We start from the raw sequence: 17558 nt of genomic DNA, 5'->3' as shown, positions 1-17558 counted from the left end.
CGAAGAACAGTAATAGAGAAGTGACAAGAAAATTCAACATTCGGACTTAACGAAAAATACAATATGTGGCTGCAATATAAAAGACGCTGTATTTTGTTTTCCTTGCCTATCGTTCGGCGGCGAACATTCATTGACAAAAACAAGTAGGCTACGTGTTATGAATTTTATTTATTGTTCTGTTTGAATTTAGGACTGTGCGTAGTAACTAAATAATTTTGATTATCGTTCTGTAGGTATGATTGATTTGAAGCACATGAATGAAAGAAATAAAAGCACGATTCTTCAGCTGCACACTCAAGAATAATGTTAAATTAGCGATTTTGGGTCAAACAAACATACAGACACAATTGGATTCAATGAGACTGTCGAACTTCACAATGATAAAGTTACCAAGAACAGATAAGTGCGTGCGGTTTTGTGGAGCTTCTGAGTTGGCTTTAAGAGGTCACGAAGACGGAAACTCATGTTGAAACGCTAGTATTTTTCTTGGCCTCGTCAATTTCAGTTCTGAATTAGACGCACTCTTAAGGAACATTTGGAAAGAGGAACAGTGTTTGAAAGCACATCAAACACTAAACAACACGAAATCCTTGAAGCCATTTTGGATGTATGCCATGATGAGAAAATTGAAAGAAATAAAGAATGCTCCTGACTTTTAGCAGTTAAGGCTGATGAGGCGACACACGTATCGAATGCTTGTGAACGCGTGAACTGTGTTATAAAACGTAATATAGCGAAAACAATATTATTTACGGTGTGCTGCATTGAAATTGAACACTTTACTTTGCTATTACTGGACCTACATAGGAAACTGATTAACTTGCAATTTCTTGACTAACAAAATTATGTGAATCTATACCTATATAACGTATATTAGGCCTAATAGTTATGTCGTAGTTAGTACCAATAATAATAATAATAATAATAATAATAATAATAATAATAATAATAGGGTGTAATAATAATATGATAATCATAATCATAATAAATATTTGTGCATCACCAGGATTATTTATCACCACACACCACTGCTTTTGACTGTAATTATCTTCTAACGTTCGGAGAATGCACTGGAATGAAAATGGAATTTAGATAGGAAGGAATGATGTTAATGCCTAACATGGGGAAACGGGAGAGCCCAGCTCCAAATGCAATTTTGTCCGTCCCATGTGTCACTGTAGATTCAGGTCTGACCGGGACTGGAATCATGTATGACAGGTCGACGACCTAGCTACAGACTGATTATAACCTTTTTGCTCCCGAACAATTATTGACAACTGAAATATGACTAGCAAAATACAAGGTGTCCAGAAATTAAGTAGTCCTACCGATTTTGTAGAAATAGGGCGTTTAGGGGTAAGATGGGTATGGTAATAAATTGCAAGTACACTGTGTTTCTAAACTGTGTAGTTGCTGTTGGAGTATATGCATTGGCTTTGTAATAACAGCTAAACATGTATTCTGTCGTTACAAGTAACCGAATCTACATGATCTTCAGCTTACCAGAAAAGATTGCCATGGTGATGTGGAGACTAGAGGGGTCGTCGTATGGTGACATTCGGACAAAATTTCAACGCCGATTCCATAAAGCTGGATCCACAGACAAACACTTCAAACGCTGTTGATCAAGTTTAAGCGTACTCGGACTGTCATAATGTAGCCCGTACGAGGACGTCCATCGTCCTCTGAAGTGTCATCAGATTGTCCATCGAACCATCTGGAGGTGGAGCTCCACCAGTGTGGTAATGGATCGGGTAAGGACACGTCCTTTGATAAAGCCAAACACAAAGAAGTCACACGCTGTGCAAACTACTCGTCATGCAGGTGGTGCAGAACCTGCAGCTGGTACGGCTTCTTCAGCATGAAACGCAACACTTATGCACCGTCGAACGCGGAATGTTCAATTCCTGTACCAAACGCCCACTGATTTTGGACTAAGTGCGATGGACAACCTGATGACGCTTCAGAGGATGATGGATATCCTCGTCAAGGGCTATGTTGTGACTGTCTGAGTACGCTTAAACTTGCTAATCAGCGTGTTAAGTGTTTTGTCTGCGGGTCCAGCTTTATGGAATCGGCGTTGAAATTTTGTCTGAATGTCGTCACCAAACGACGACCCCTCTAGCCTCCACATCACCGTCCACACCTGTGGAGTAACGGTCAGCGCGTCTGGCCGCGAAACCAGGTGGCCCGGGTTCGAATCCCGGTCGGGGCAAGTTACCTGGTTGAGGTTTTTTCCGGGGTTTTCCCTCAACCCAATAGGAGCAAATGCTGGGTAACTTTCGGTGCTGGACCCCGGACTCATTTCACCGGCATTATCACCTTCATATCATTCAGACGCTAAATAACCTAGATGTTGATACAGCGTCGTAAAATAACCCAACAAAATAAATAAAAATCCACATCACCATAGCAACCTTTTCTGGTAAGCTGAAAATCATGCAGATTCAGTTACTTGTAACGACAACACATAGGCATTTATCTGTTGTCACAAAGCCAATGTATGGACTCCAGCAGCAACAACACAGTTTAGAAACACATCTTACCCCTACAAAATCGATACTTAATTTCTGGACACCTGTACTGTATCAGGTTTGCCAACATTATGTCAATAGACACATGTTCAATAGCGCACATAATCGTTCTGCATGGAAAAAATGCGTGTTACAATCTTTTGCCCGCAAGTATTCAATTAATGTATGACATACAATATATCTTCTCTTCATATGAAGTGACATTCCGAAATCAATCCCAGCTTATAAGAAATTTTTCACTATCGTACACTCAGTGTATCGCACGTATCAATCATTACTTTAATATTTCGGAACTGGCGATTACAAATAAAACGAGTGGTCCCACAAGTCTATATGTGCTCTGTATGCCGAGATATTACTGATAGAGTCAGCGCGGCATGGGTAATTTTATACTCGAATTCGGTGTAGTCCCGGGTAACGAGTGGGACTTGTAACCCAAGTTTGGGCTTGGGCCGATTACCTGGTTGCTTATTTCCGATATTTTCCCAGCTGTAAGGTGAATGTCAGGTAATCCTGTGGCGAATCGTCTTATTCATTTCGCCAAATACCATTCCGCTGTCACCAATCTTACCGACAGGATAATAACCACATAGTTGTTACAGCGTCGTTGAATAAGATATTCTGCAACTCGATTCGGAGAATATGGCAAAATTGAACCACATTGAGCAGAAGCACGTAAAAACATATGCATATGGTAACAGAGACCACGTCGGGAATAAGAACGACAGAGCTACAGTTTTATGACTCCAAAGCTCGTAAGAGGCAGTCAGAGAGATACACACTGCATGATGAAAACTATCATTTATGTAAGGCTCATTGATGCTTGCAATATTGCATTTTCATGAAAATATTTGAATATTTTAGCACGCATCTATTGCTTTGTGCAGGTATGGAAATGTTTAGTGAGCAGAGAACTTTTCATGGCGTCATGTTGGATCTACTACTCCAACGTTGTTCGAATGTAGATAAGGAAAAGCTACATGCTATCCTTAGAGAAGGAATCAAATCAGGAGCCGTGAAGCCTCTTACTAGAACCATATTTCCTGTTACTGAAGTGGAACAGGCTTTCAGGTAAACGATCAACTTTATTAAAAATAACTATTTGTTATGAAAATTATTATCCATAGTTTTATCACAGTCTATATCTAGTATATTTAGTCACGAAGCTTGAGTTGTTGAGGGTACTAGGAACAATATACTGTACCGGTACTATTTCGCATTGTCTGTGATGAGGCGATAGTAGCGATCCTAGTGGTTAGCAACTATCTATGGATGCATATTCCCTATGTATTGAGCTTCGTGATTGTTTATACTAGACTGTAGTTTTATCATTTTAACTACATAAAGGTTATCTGAACTGTTAATAAATCTGTTTATTACAAGGAATATATTTGGAAAAGAGAAGAATACGAAACTGAAACTATAATAACATAGTAATTGCGTAATAGCAATTATTTCAAGTTGAGTAACTACTGCATATAAATATAATAATTATGTTCAATACGTAAAACAGACGCTACTTATGAATGTAATATCATTGTTACAGGAGTACTGTACAGCATATTCATGATATGTTGCAGATTTATGGCTGCTGGAAAACACAAAGGCAAAGTTATGTTGAAAATTCGACCGGAGGAAGGAGACAGAATATTGGTTCTTCCTTCTCAGCTATTTCTGCAAGCTGCTCCACGATACTTCTGCATTCCACACTGCTCCTACGTCATAGTCGGTTAGTATAACCTCTCTCAGTATATCTTAAAGTTCACTTGAATTTGTTCCTCATTTAATAACATCACTATTCAGACACAGACTACGTAATGAAGACATAAGGAGACAAACACATCTTAAAGACGCAGCAGAAACGGCCGACAAGCTGAAGAAGAAATGGGCAGGGCACGTGATACGACTCAACGAGAACCGGTGGACATGCATCCTTACGACATGGGACCCAAGGATTGGCAAACGTAACACTGGAAGACAAAAGACAAGGTGGGCAGACGAATTTAGATCAAGATTCGGCCATCTATGCTCTAGAACAGCGAAAGACCGACAACATTGAAACTAATCACAAAGTGACTTGCAACCCAAACAGTGACGGTGAACAGTGGACCCTTCAGTGTTAACCCAGACAGCATCCCAAACTATTACATTGCAAAAGTGACCATCATTCCCGGAGTGGCTAACCGGGAAGTGCTTGACAAGCCACGCTGCGTAGTCAGGAGGCCCTTGCTCTTCACGGGATTTCGTGGCTAATTCTTAATTGTTAATGTGTGAGGGACAGAAAAGTATGTACGCAGAATTGAATTGTGTAAGGGAAGCAACGTCTTTTCCTGATTCAGTATGTCAGTATAGCCTACTTGTATTACAATCTGAACAACAAATTGAAACAATTTATTATAGAATAAACGTTGTGGCAGAACCATACTTGAAATGCCCAATAGTAGGTTTTGCCCTTTTTTCAAATGATTTGTGTCAAAATGCGAGTTAAACTTTTAGGAGATTATAATAATACGCTTGTGTACAAATAATGAAGTATTTATATACTCAGTTTCTTCCACTTAGTTTAAATATACTATAATGAGTTTGTCAGATTTAATTTTTCCGTTTCTAAGCAGCGAATTTTGCGGCGGAGCACAGGTCTGGGACAGGTCATGAATTTGTGTTAGCATTTTGACTTCTTAGAAGATGAAGTTACCTGTTATGTCATAATTTTATTTACGAGTGCTAGTGTTAGACTTGCATTAGGCGGAGACTGACATATGAGCTTTAGAAATACAGATACATCATTTTATTTTTACTTCAATTTTTATTATGCCTGAGTTTTTAATGTACTTCACTCCCACCCTTCTACTAGTAAACTTCAAGGCCGCATATGCAGTCAAAGTAGTCTTACTGTCACAATATACATTACTGAGTGAGTGAGTATAGTACGTTCCAGAAATATGGTCGCATTTTCCATTGAATAAAGTGTATTCATTATTGAATCATATTTTCGCACAGGTACTGTGTCCGTTTGGTTACATCGCTTCCCAGTTTCCCCCACACGTGTCTGTTGTTTCCTCTGTAAAGGCTAATGGCTCGGCTATCAGTTCTTTTCTAAAAACATTTGCCGTCAGGAATAGGACGTCTGCGTAATATTATACAACTGTTTAAAATAATTTAAATAAAAGGGCCTCGGGCAGAAGTGGAGATTGAATTTACAATATCCTACGTAAGTAAGATACTCTGTTATAGAGTAGGTACAGAATTATTTCAAGAGGTACAGGATTATGCCCCCCCCCCCATGTTCACTGATGCTTTGCATTAGTATTTCTTTTGGGGTTACTGTAAAACAGTTGTGTTTGTTAAACATCCTACAACAATAGAAGAATTAAAGAATTACATTCCAGAAACAATACATTCAATTTCAGAAGATATGCTTAAAAACGTTTTCGATAATATGCACACAAAAGAACTGAAGCCCGTATAGAAATGAACGGCCATCATTTTCAACAGTTTGTTTAAATATCCAGTTTTGATTATTTTTCAATTTAAATGCACTGTTCATATTGTATGCTAATATGCTGTAGACAGTGTACTATACATTTCATAATGAATACGTCCGCCTGGATAGTTCAGTTAGTGAGTAAAGACACTTATTGTTAATACTGCACTGTATTTTGAGTAAATAAAAACCTAACGAAAATTATCAAACTGAAAATCGTAATAGTTTTTAGTTTACGTAAATGGTTGCACTATTTTTCTTTCCTCCTATACCTAGTAAAGTGATTTTTTTGTATTTTACACTAGCATCATCAAACTCTGGTCGTGGAAGGGGGTAACATAGCATTTGTGGTTCTCAACTGTTAAGCCAAAGGTATAGCCAGGTTAATATTAGAAATGTTAGTAAAAACAAAATGATGACTCGGTATAATCATAATAGTTCTTTGAAAATAATACATCCTGTGTAAAGGATGCTATGGTTACACCGATTGCTTTTTGTAAGATAGGTCCAGAAGAAATATGTTGTGTCCAATGCGGATAGCTCCTTAGACCTTAGACCTGTTAGTTTTATCGAATACAAGTAGTGAATCAGAAAGACGATTCAGTGCCTTTTGTTGTCTGAAGACGTATTTGCGTTCTGCTACGAGACAAAATTAATCATGTACCAAATTTATTATAGGCCTACTACATAATCACATATACCAAGATGTTTTTAAAGTATTGGCACCGTGAAAGTGTTGCAATTTTTGTTTCAAAATTATTAGAATAGGCCTAAAGGTAATGTTTGATACTGATACTTAAGATGTATGCATTGTATGGGTAAAACGTTTGGTAAAATGGGTGATTCGTTTTCGATGTGTTAATTTATTTTTAATAATCCAAATATCTTGGAGTTACTTTCGATAGTAAGTTAACATGGAGCAACCATTTGAAAAACATTTCTGAAAAAGCTCGTAAAAGATTCTCCCTTCTAAAAAGACTAGCAGGAAAGAAATGGGGATGCTCTAGGAATATTTTGAACACTACATACAAAATGTATATACACCCAGTGCTGACATACTGCGGAGAAATTTTAATTACTTCACCTTTCCTAAACGAAATAGAATATGTTCAAAACCAAGCTCTCAAGCTCATTACTGGTGGAATCAAAACAACTGCAATAGATTCTACGAGATTCCTCACTAATATTAACAGCATCAAAATTACAATAGAAGAAAAAGTACTGATTCAATATGAAAAACTTATCATATTACCAGGAAACAATTGGCATTCATGCAGTCCTCTCTGTAGATTGAAAAGTATCATATCCATGGTTCAAGAATTAAAACAAAAAATCAATATCCCGAATTTAAAAGAAAACTTAAAAGTTAAACCAAATCCTTTAACTCTATTAAATATAGAATATAATCTAAATTTAACAGAAGAAATACTGAAATCAGAAGTAAACACTGAAATAATGAAACAATTGTCTTTAGAGACAATTAATATTAGGTACCCTCCACAAAACTGGCTTCATTTATACACCGACGAATCCTTGATCTCCAGAGAACAAGGTGCCGGTGCAGGTGTTACGTGCTGTCTCTTCTCACTTTATAGATCTCTTGGATATGGAACAAGTTTTGACGGGGAAATCATTGCATAAGTGAAAGTCTCAGGAATCTTCTATGCCACATCAATACATTTAAGAATGTAGTTATATTGTCAGACTCCAAAGCAGCTATTCTATCAATAGTCTCTAAACACACACCTTCATCTCAAACAGCAGAAATAACTAAAATGCTCTCTCAATATCACTCAATAAAAGAATTGTATTCCAATGGATACCATCCCATTGTGGAATCCTGGGAAACGAGAATGCAGATGCATTAGCAAAGAAGGGCAGCACTGCTACTTACAGACCTGCTACTAAATCTACGTATTACTCTGTGAAGAGATTTATTAAATCTACATACTTAGACTTCAACAAACAAAATTTGATATCACAATCTCAAGGGAAAAAAATGGAACTCTCTGTATCATAGTCCACAGTTAATTCCCGATTTACCACGAAAATCGTCTGTAGATGCATTTAGATTGGCAACAGGCCATGCTTGTTTGGCCAAGCACCTGCATAGAATTGGAATATATCAGTCCCCTAACTGCCCATTGTGCAACTCAAACCAAGAAATGGATTCGGAACACCTCAAAATCTGTGCTTCAGTGGCTGACCATGATAATGTCTTCGAAAAATATTGGAGTGCAAGAGGTCAAATGACTTTATTGTCAAACGCCTGGCATTAGAAAACAACAACAATTTAGTCTAACGTCTTTGCTATTATAACAGATTGAATCGGTTTCCCCTCACAATTTAGTTTTATGCAACTCTCAGTTTATAGCCCAGCTACAAACATTGACCCTTGCTGGTGCTTAAGAAACGTACTTTTTGTACCTTGTTTTAAGCGTTAATTGTACATCCTATTAAGCCTACACCTGATCACTTGGCCGAATTGTTAACTCCATCTTTTGAAAGAATGACATGTTTTTGGAATGATTATATTTTTATGACTTGAAGTGTGCTGTTATCATACAGTATAAGGGGCAAGCAGTGGAATATCGACCGACACGTCATTTGGATCTTAACAGATTACATATTTTTTTAGAATTATAAGGGACGGCTGGTTCATCTTGTACCCTATACTCGTATGGACAGTGCGATACTAGGAAAACGGGACTGGTGTTTTGCGTGGCATGAGCTGGTATTCCATCCACCAGAAGTGAGTATAGCTGTTACAAAGAGAGAGGAATTTGTTCCCAGAATGCTATGTTGAAAGTCATCATGCATCCCTAACATTTGAAAGCGTGTTAACTGAAATATACGTTCTCTTACGTGTGTCTTGAAGCAAGTATGGAACAAAGAGCGAATATCAAAATTTTGTATTTGGTTGGGAAAAACTGCGAGAAATAAATTTTCGAATAATGAATCAAGTGTACCGAGATAATTGTCTGTCTCCTCACGAACATAACCATTTTTGCTATAGAAGAGAATCAATGGAAGGCGAACAACAAGGTCCAGCAAGAACGATTCGAACGCCAGAGTTGATCGAAAGAGTGCAGGAAATAATAACCAACGAATATGTTCAAAGCTCCAAATGATTTCAGAGGATTTGTGAGTTAGTGAAGAAAAGGGAAGTAAGGTCTGTGTGCAGTTCGTTCCACATTCGTTGACATCTAAATCAACAACTCCTAGTCCAATACTGCAGGGAATTCATTGACACAACTAAAAATCGAATTCAGCTTCTGAGTTCATTTGTTGCGATTGACGAAATGTGGTGTTTTCAGTACAACCCCGAAACATAGCGACAAAGTACGGAGTGGAAGTCAGCAAACACTTCCTAAGCCAAAAAAGTTTGCCAAGGAAGATAACATTAAAACAATGGATACCGGTACCATTTTCTTCGACAGAGAGGGAATTGCTTTAGACCAGTGGTCGTCAGCACTCGCTGAAATGTGCAACGGGTAAGCGGTGCCGTCCCGTGTGCACCGTCGTACAGCAGGGAGAGATAGAAAGCATACCCGCTAGCAGCTACAAGCGCATCATGGTGCACTGCGTTTTCCGCGGGTAAGAGACGCTAGCACCAGCGTGCTCTGTGCTGACGACCCCTGCTTTAGACGTTTAGAGGATCCGTCATGTACGGCCTCATTACCGAAAACAGGGCAGTTGGTTTCTGTTACATGACAACATACCAATCGCTAAAGTTATTATTCATATAGAGTTTTTGGCCAGCAAAACGGTCTATGTGCTGTCGTATCAACTGCATTCAGTGAACTTAGAACCTGTCTTTCCTCTTATTCCTAAAATCCAAAGCACCATAGAAGGGCTGTTATTTTGATAACATGGACATCGTTAAAAGGGCTGTAACAAGAATACTGAACAGAATTCCAGTTTCTTCGTGATAGTTATGCAAAATATGGAAGTGGGAAGAAATGTGTATTAAATAAACATTGCTCAGATTATGCAAATCTGGCTTTTAGGTAGTATAGCTCCCTACGAAGATGATTTGAATAATTTAAAGAGACAAATTGGGCCAGATTTTCATAATATGCATCACTATTCATTAACAGAAAACCACAATTCAAGTCAGAGTTTGTGTGCTCTCACTGTTGGGTCTTTGACGTTTTGTTAGCCAGTTTGAGGTAGCCTATGTGGATATAAAGTGGAAAAATTAAGCCGGTGTGTCGTACGTTCCTGAGTAGCTCAGTCGTTTGAACGTTGGCGCGCTCATCCAAAGGTTCCGGATTCAATATCCGGCTCCGGAACAATTTTTCCCTTGAAATTATTCAAAACTGCTCAGATTATTCGTAGATACAAACTTTCTTTGAGTATCAGTTTCGTATTTCAGTTGTCGCACTGCGTATGTCCTATTTCTCTCACCCAATGCAAGCACCCATTAATGACGTTAATGTAATTAAAATATTTTATTCATTATGTTAACAGACTTTTGAAAGACTGTAAGAAAGAAAATATATATGTATGGTGTACATAGTTTAACTTTATACATTTTTATTTAATTAATTTATAATGTATATTTAAACTCTCATAATTAGAAAAATCCTATATAACTTATAGAAGATTGGCATATAGCCTACACGGAACGTGATGGAATTTTAAAATAAAAGTATGCTATCACTTTTCTAGGAGGTTTAGGTGGCTTTGGTCTGGAATTGGTGGACTGGCTAGTGTTGCGAGGTGCTCGTAAATTGGTGCTGAATTCTCGATCTGGCCCGAAGACTGGCTACCAGGGCTTCCGCATGAGAACATGGCGCAGCTATGGATCCACAGTGATCATATCACGAGCAGACATCACGACTAAAGAAGGTGCCAAGACTCTGCTCTCAGAAGCCAACAGATTGGGTCCTGTTGACGCCATATTCAACCTAGCCGTTGTGAGTACCGAATTAATGTGTTAACAGTCATAATGGTCTTGTTTTTCGTTTTAAAAATTAAAAAAGCCGTAAATTGGTTGATGGGTGTATGTTCTGAGCGAATATTCAACAAGTTAAAAAAGAAAGACTAATCTTTTGGTTCCAAGCCAAAAGTTGATATATTATTATTTGGTGAAAATCAATTTTTGCGATATGGTGTCCATCCTGATAGTATCTATTTTGTGACACAAGGTGACATTCATATCTCTATTAATTTTCTCTGTAACCCGTTTTTTTGAAACACGATTACTATGTTTTTATACGATCGCTCAAATTTTAAATGTTCGCTTCTGAAAAACTGCCAGAAATGACAATCACATCTTGCCATATGAGCCACAGAATTGTCACACTTCGAGTAAAAGTTTATTTATGAAGTATTATTTGAACATCTTGCTTAACATGTTGCTCAGTAATTTTTCTTTCGAAAGACAGTAATAAGTTTACTCTCACTTTGATATCATGTTCCTGAAAGAAATTAAGAAGTTATCTAAAACTCTCATTGTATGCAAGGTTTGTGGTAGATTGAGAGAGTTGATACAATTCTTTGTACATCTTCGCAAAGGGCGGAAGGGCTCTTACAAAATTATGAAATTAACTGTCATCCGTCGCTGAGACGCTGGGAGAGCAACACATATGATGTCTTGATTAGTTATTTCAATCATTCCTTCTTCCATCTATTTTCGTGTTATTGAATTCCGCAGTATAGTCTAACACATTAGGAAATAAATTCTTCGTGAATCCCTTGTTTGGTGTAGGTAACAAACCAATTTAAAAATAGAGTTCGTACTATTTATATAATGTTAGATCTATAAATTCATGCTCATTTTACGATAATTCAAGATAAAAAAATGGATTTCACGAAAGTTAGGCACACTTTATTATGTGGTTTGTACTTTTTCCAACAATTCATTTTGTCGTGCTGCGAATGATATTACTAGGGCCAGGATTCGTTTTCAAATGTATATTTTTACTGGCTAGTTGAAAATCATGCAAAAAGATTTAATACGTGTTTTGAATTGAACGTCTGTGATGATGAATATGTAAAGTTAATCGTCCATATTTTTGCATATTTCAGGAGTTTCTGCGTGTAACATGTATTGTGCATACACAGTGTATCAAAACTCGACAGCAAAATTTCAGGAATAGGCCTACATTCCAGTGGCGGCTCGCAATCTGAAAAGTTGGTGAAGCTTTTTTATTGAGGGACATGATGTACGACTTACCTATTTTTGTAGATTAAATTGATTGGAGAATTTGTCAATGATGTCGTCATGAAATGGCTGCTTCTCAATCAGATCATGTAGCAAGTCCTTGTGAATTGTGATGCACGCCAATGATGTTAATCTCCCTTTTGCCATTGAATTGCGAAGATTTGTCTTTATGCGGTTGAGTGCAGTAAAACTTCGCTCCACTGAAACGCTTTGTTGACGGTAATGTCACAATAAGGGAAAAGAGCCTATAGGTTTTTTCAATACGTCTTTATTTTCTCCTACACGTTTTAGTGCTTGTATCAGGGGAAATGTTCTGGTACTCATGATCTGCACAAAGAAGTTCTAGTACTGTCTTCAAACGACTTTTAACAAATTTGGGAAAGTCTTTTGTAGAGTGGCAAGAGCATTAGAAGGAAAAATATTCGAATACTGAAGAAATTTTGAAGTACCTATTGGCAAAAGAGCAAAACTGAAGCTCTTCAATGTATTGATATCTAGTGTTAACTTGCATAAAAATGACGTCAGTATTTAAAAAATAATTGTGTGTACTTCTGAAAAAGTTCACCTTCTGACAGCTTAACATAATTCCGCCCATAAAATTCGCCGCTTTCTTTAGCTTTTCAAAAAAAAAAAAAAAAAACTGACAAACTTCATCTGTTTTCACAAAATCCATCCGAGTTCCATGCCGATTTTTTTATTCCAGCTAACAAACAGGGCCAACAAAACAATTTTTCCAAATAAGAACGACCGCACAGCCACTGATATTCACTGTACCACGCACTTTTAAAATGTTTGGTGTAAGATCTCGCACTTTTCCTTTTCAGCTTTTTCGCCGATATACTAATAACAAGTGTTGGTTTCCCCGCTAACAATTCTTTTTATTTTAGTCGGCTATTTAACGACGCTGTATCAACTACGAGGTTATTTAGCGTCGATGAGATTGGTGATAGCGAGATGAGGCCGAAGATTTGCCACAGATTACCTGACATTCACCTTACAGTTGGGGAAAACCTCGAAAAAAAAACCAGCCAGGTAATAGCCCAAGCGGGGATAGAACCCGCGCCCGAGCGCAACTTCAGACCAGTAGGCAAGCGCCTAAACCGACTGAGCCACGCCGGTGGTTTCCCGGTAACAATAAATCTCTTTCTCACCTTCAGTCCATCGCGAAAATGGTATTTGTAACACGCTACACACTATATCGTTTATAGGATACATTCCTCGTTGTTAATAAAATATTTGAGTCATCACTTTTAAAAACAATTATAAAACTATCACTAAAATAAATAACTGCTTAGTTAATTTAATCTTCTAATATATCGTTTTAGCAACAAGTCATAACACAGTCACTCTATTCTCACGTCTCACAGACTAAAATTAATAGATACAAAGAAGTGAGAACACTGTGAAAGACAAGGAATTTTATCTCATTGTATTCGCGTGCCGTTATTTTCCTTTCAAAAGAGCCAAGCCAGGAGGCTATAAGAATGTTTGCAGCTACAAGAGAAATGTTTTGTCAGCGATTCAAGTACCCTCGCAAACAGGCTCTATAGGAATCTTACAAGGGTTCGTTGCCGTGGTTACCCGTAAACAAATCCGCAAATTGAGAAGCTCTACCTCTGAAAGAGGGATATAGCTACAATTGTCACCCTTCCCCACTCTGCGCCAACCAGTAGTGACAATGGGACTAGTGTTCCATAATGCAGAATACCTAAGTGCAGAACATATCACAAAGCAGAACATAAAAGACAAAAATGAAGTGAAATAAAATAAAATATTAAAATACTTGTAAATAAGTGAAGTTGCGCTTCACGAGCTTCACCCGAAAAACCGCCCCTGCTACATTCCTCTTATAGAGAGAAGAATCCGTTCCTGAAATTTTGCTGTCGAGTTTTGATACATTCTGTATATTCTAGCATATTTTTAGAATTTTGTTGCATAAACCTCTATCTTTGCATATTAAAAAAAAAAGATTCTGAATTATTTGGCTGTGACCAAATCATTAATGTTTGATGTACTGTACTAGAGTGCTGGAAATACTTCTGTATGAAGGGTAGCTGTGGAAAACCAAAACCACTTTCAGCTTTTATTCCATTGAACTACTGCACAATAAGAAGCATTCCGAAATATCCCTATCTACCCGACTCTAACACCCATTACCCTCATTTTCTCTGTTTCACTTATTTTCATTTGGCTTGCCAACAGTCCGAATGTCAAGTGCATGATTTTGTTGTATTTTGTATGTGGTTTGTGAGAGTGCGTTGGAGATGCTTCTACTAAACTATGGAAAATAGTAGTAAGAACACATTTCCCAAGCACAGCGACCCACTAGTGAGGCTATCAAGATAAAACTAGACATGGTGCTATCAAAAAATCCCTATTACAGAGTTGTGCTCAAAGTAAAGAAGGTCTTGTGCCAATAGACTGTGCCTTGCTTGAACCCGGACCTTACAAACTCACAATTTGTACAATAAACTTTTGCTCAGTGGCCTCATGTGATGTTGAACGACATTTTTACCATTCAAAGATAGCCTTGTAGATAACAAAGTACGACAAACAGTTAACCTTTAAAAGTTGTTAGTTGTGTTTTGCAAAGAGAAAAAGTAAGGTAAACAAAGAAATAACGATTATATATTGAATCTTAATGTCAGATAAGAAACATATAGCTATCTCTATTCACATTTTGTTTTTAGATAGATAGTAAACCCTACAAAAATTGAATTTACCATATTTCTTGTTTTATTATATGCATATTTTTCGACTTCGTTTGTGGATATAAATACTGGCCCTAGAGATTACCGTTTATAATAGTTCATTTTCTTGAACTCTCATCCAATATGAATATTGAATTTATGTACTCAGATAATAGACCGAACTACCTGAAATACATACATATCGCATTATCTGCAAAATCAGAATTAATTTGGTGTAGCTAAGCCGACAGAGGCGCTTGCTTGCTGATCCAGAGCTGCTCTCGAGCTTGTGTTCGATTCCCGGTAGGCCTGACTACTTGGTTAGGTTTCTTTCTCGTGAACTTAGAGAGCATGATGAAAATTGTTCAGATTGTCAATCAATATAGATAAATACAATATAATATTTGTTACTCAGTCAAATGACAAATCAATGTAAAATAATGACTTATATTATATGGTCATTAATTTTTCAACATATAAATTACACATTGCAAAGGTTTTCGCCCATTCAGGCATCTTCAGGCACAATTATACAATATCTCAAATCAAACTGTATAGTCATTACATTGGTGGTAGATAAACTGTTTAAAATTAATGCTGTACAACATCACCATAATTAAAATGTAATGTTACAGGTCATAAAGTTAAAATAATATTAAAATTAGAAAACAACGTAGTGTTATGATTTAAACTTCATAATATTCTGTGAAACTCTTGTTCAGTAGAGTCCAATGATTGATGGGTTATATCTGAAATATATAAATATGAAATAGAAGTGGCAAATTATCAAATTTGTTTTCTAATTTTAATATTATTTTAACTTTATGACCTGTAACATTACATTTTAATTATGGTGATGTTGTACAGCATTAATTTTAAACAGTTTATCTACCACCAATGTAATGACTATACAGTTTGATTTGAGATATTGTATAATTGTGCCTGAAGATGCCTGAATGGGCGAAAACCTTTGCAATGTGTAATTTATGTGTTTAAAACTTAATGACCATATAATATAAGTCATTATTTTACATTGATTTGTCATTTGACTGAGTAACAAATATTATATTGTATTTATCTATATTCTTTCTCGTGGTTTTCTCCGACCGTAAGGCAAATGCCAGGTAATATATGGCGAATCCTCGGACTCCATCTCGCAAAGAAGTAATAACTCTTGATTTGTTTCAAACTTAAAGCTTCAATGCGAAAGTAAGATCTATGTAATGCAACAAATGAAATTGAGAATAAAAAGAAAAAAAAAAAAAAAGAAAGAAAAAGAGAAATTGTCCTCATTTGTAAACTGTACGGTTTAAGTACTATATGAATCCAGCGCTGTGGAGTGACGGTTAGTATGTCTAACCATGAATTGAGCGAACCCGGGTTCAAATACTGGTTGGGACAAGTAACCTGGTGGAGATTTTTCTCCGGAGCTTTCCCTCAACACATTCAGGGGAAATGCTGGGTAACTTTCGACCTTGGACCCTGGACTCATTTCGTTGGTATTTTCATCTTCATTTCACACACAAGCTAGATAATGATCGAAGATGATAAAGCGTCATAAAATAAACCAATTAAATATAGGTACTATATGCAATTATTTTTCTCCAATTTTGAGTACATTTCAGTAATTTCTCATATATTATTATTATTATTATTATTATTATTATTATTATTATTATTATTATTATTATTATTATTTTGTAAAATAAAAATTTAAATTTAAAAGTGACACGAATACTAGATTACTGGACTTCGAAAAACTTTGGAACGAAAAGTAGAAATAATTCTACTGTACATATAATAATGAATTTTTTGAAGACTTAGTAATAAAAAAATACTTGGCAGCTCATTTTATTTATCTCTCAATTGATTTAATAACAGTAATAATGTGTTTCCTATATTTATTTTATTTTCATTTTTAATAGCCTATTCAATTATTACAATAAGAAAAAAATACATATAAGTGTAATAGAAACAAAGTTTTGAAAAGCTATTATATACATAAAACAAGGATGAACTTGTCAAGTATTTAAATAAAACAAAAGGGAAATATGAATTTAAGAATTTACCCCCGTATGAGCAAACGCTCGTTGTCGGGAGTTCAAACCCGCACTGTAGATAAGCAGAAAGAAGACAAAATAAACAATTAATATAAGCAATAAAATATCACAGATTACAAAAACAAGAGCCTATATGGTAAAGAACAATCACAATTGAAAACGTTTACAATCAATATTTATAAGTATACAGTATAAGACTAATATTTAGCAATTAATTATCTAACCCTACATTAAGTTCCCTTAATAATTTCTTTAATTATCAGTTTAAATTTAATCATACTTATGTTATCTAAAACAGGGTACTGAGAAATTACAATATACAAATAGCAATGTTGAATCTTTGAGAATGAAAATCCTGTCCGGTCTGTGAAGCACGAGGCAATCTTCTTCGTATGATTTATAGAATTTATGCCCGCTACATTGAATTTAAAGAGAAAGAATGGTCCACACATTTGCAAAAATCTGTCGCTTTTATCTGGTATTGGACGTATGATTTTTGGGTCTGCAAAAAATCGCTATAATACTGAGGAGGTCTTCAACTGTATTTCGAGAATGAACGTTTCAAACAAGAAGCAAGCCTAGGCCTATCATTGTTATTCTAATTGAGTGTTTTTGTTT

The 17558-nt window shown here is 36.3% G+C and overlaps 1 protein-coding gene across 4 annotated transcripts in view; it reads left to right on the top strand.

Moving 5' to 3' along the window:
• The window catches only part of LOC138696405 (fatty acid synthase-like), a 260583-nt gene that overhangs the window by 214157 nt on the left and 28868 nt on the right, over positions 1-17558 (top strand). For all 4 annotated transcript variants that reach the window (XM_069821328.1, XM_069821325.1, XM_069821327.1 and 1 more), the window contains exons 27-29: positions 3422-3605; positions 4115-4263; positions 10693-10940. In XM_069821328.1, coding sequence (XP_069677429.1) covers positions 3422-3605; positions 4115-4263; positions 10693-10940 — 581 coding nt within the window. The remainder of the gene's footprint in view (positions 1-3421; positions 3606-4114; positions 4264-10692; positions 10941-17558) is intronic.

This window comes from Periplaneta americana, chromosome 3 (genome assembly GCF_040183065.1).
Source record: "Periplaneta americana isolate PAMFEO1 chromosome 3, P.americana_PAMFEO1_priV1, whole genome shotgun sequence".
Taxonomy (NCBI): Eukaryota; Metazoa; Arthropoda; class Insecta; order Blattodea; family Blattidae; genus Periplaneta; species Periplaneta americana.
Note: the sequence above shows the minus strand (reverse complement) of the source record. Positions and strands in the feature narration are given on the sequence as shown.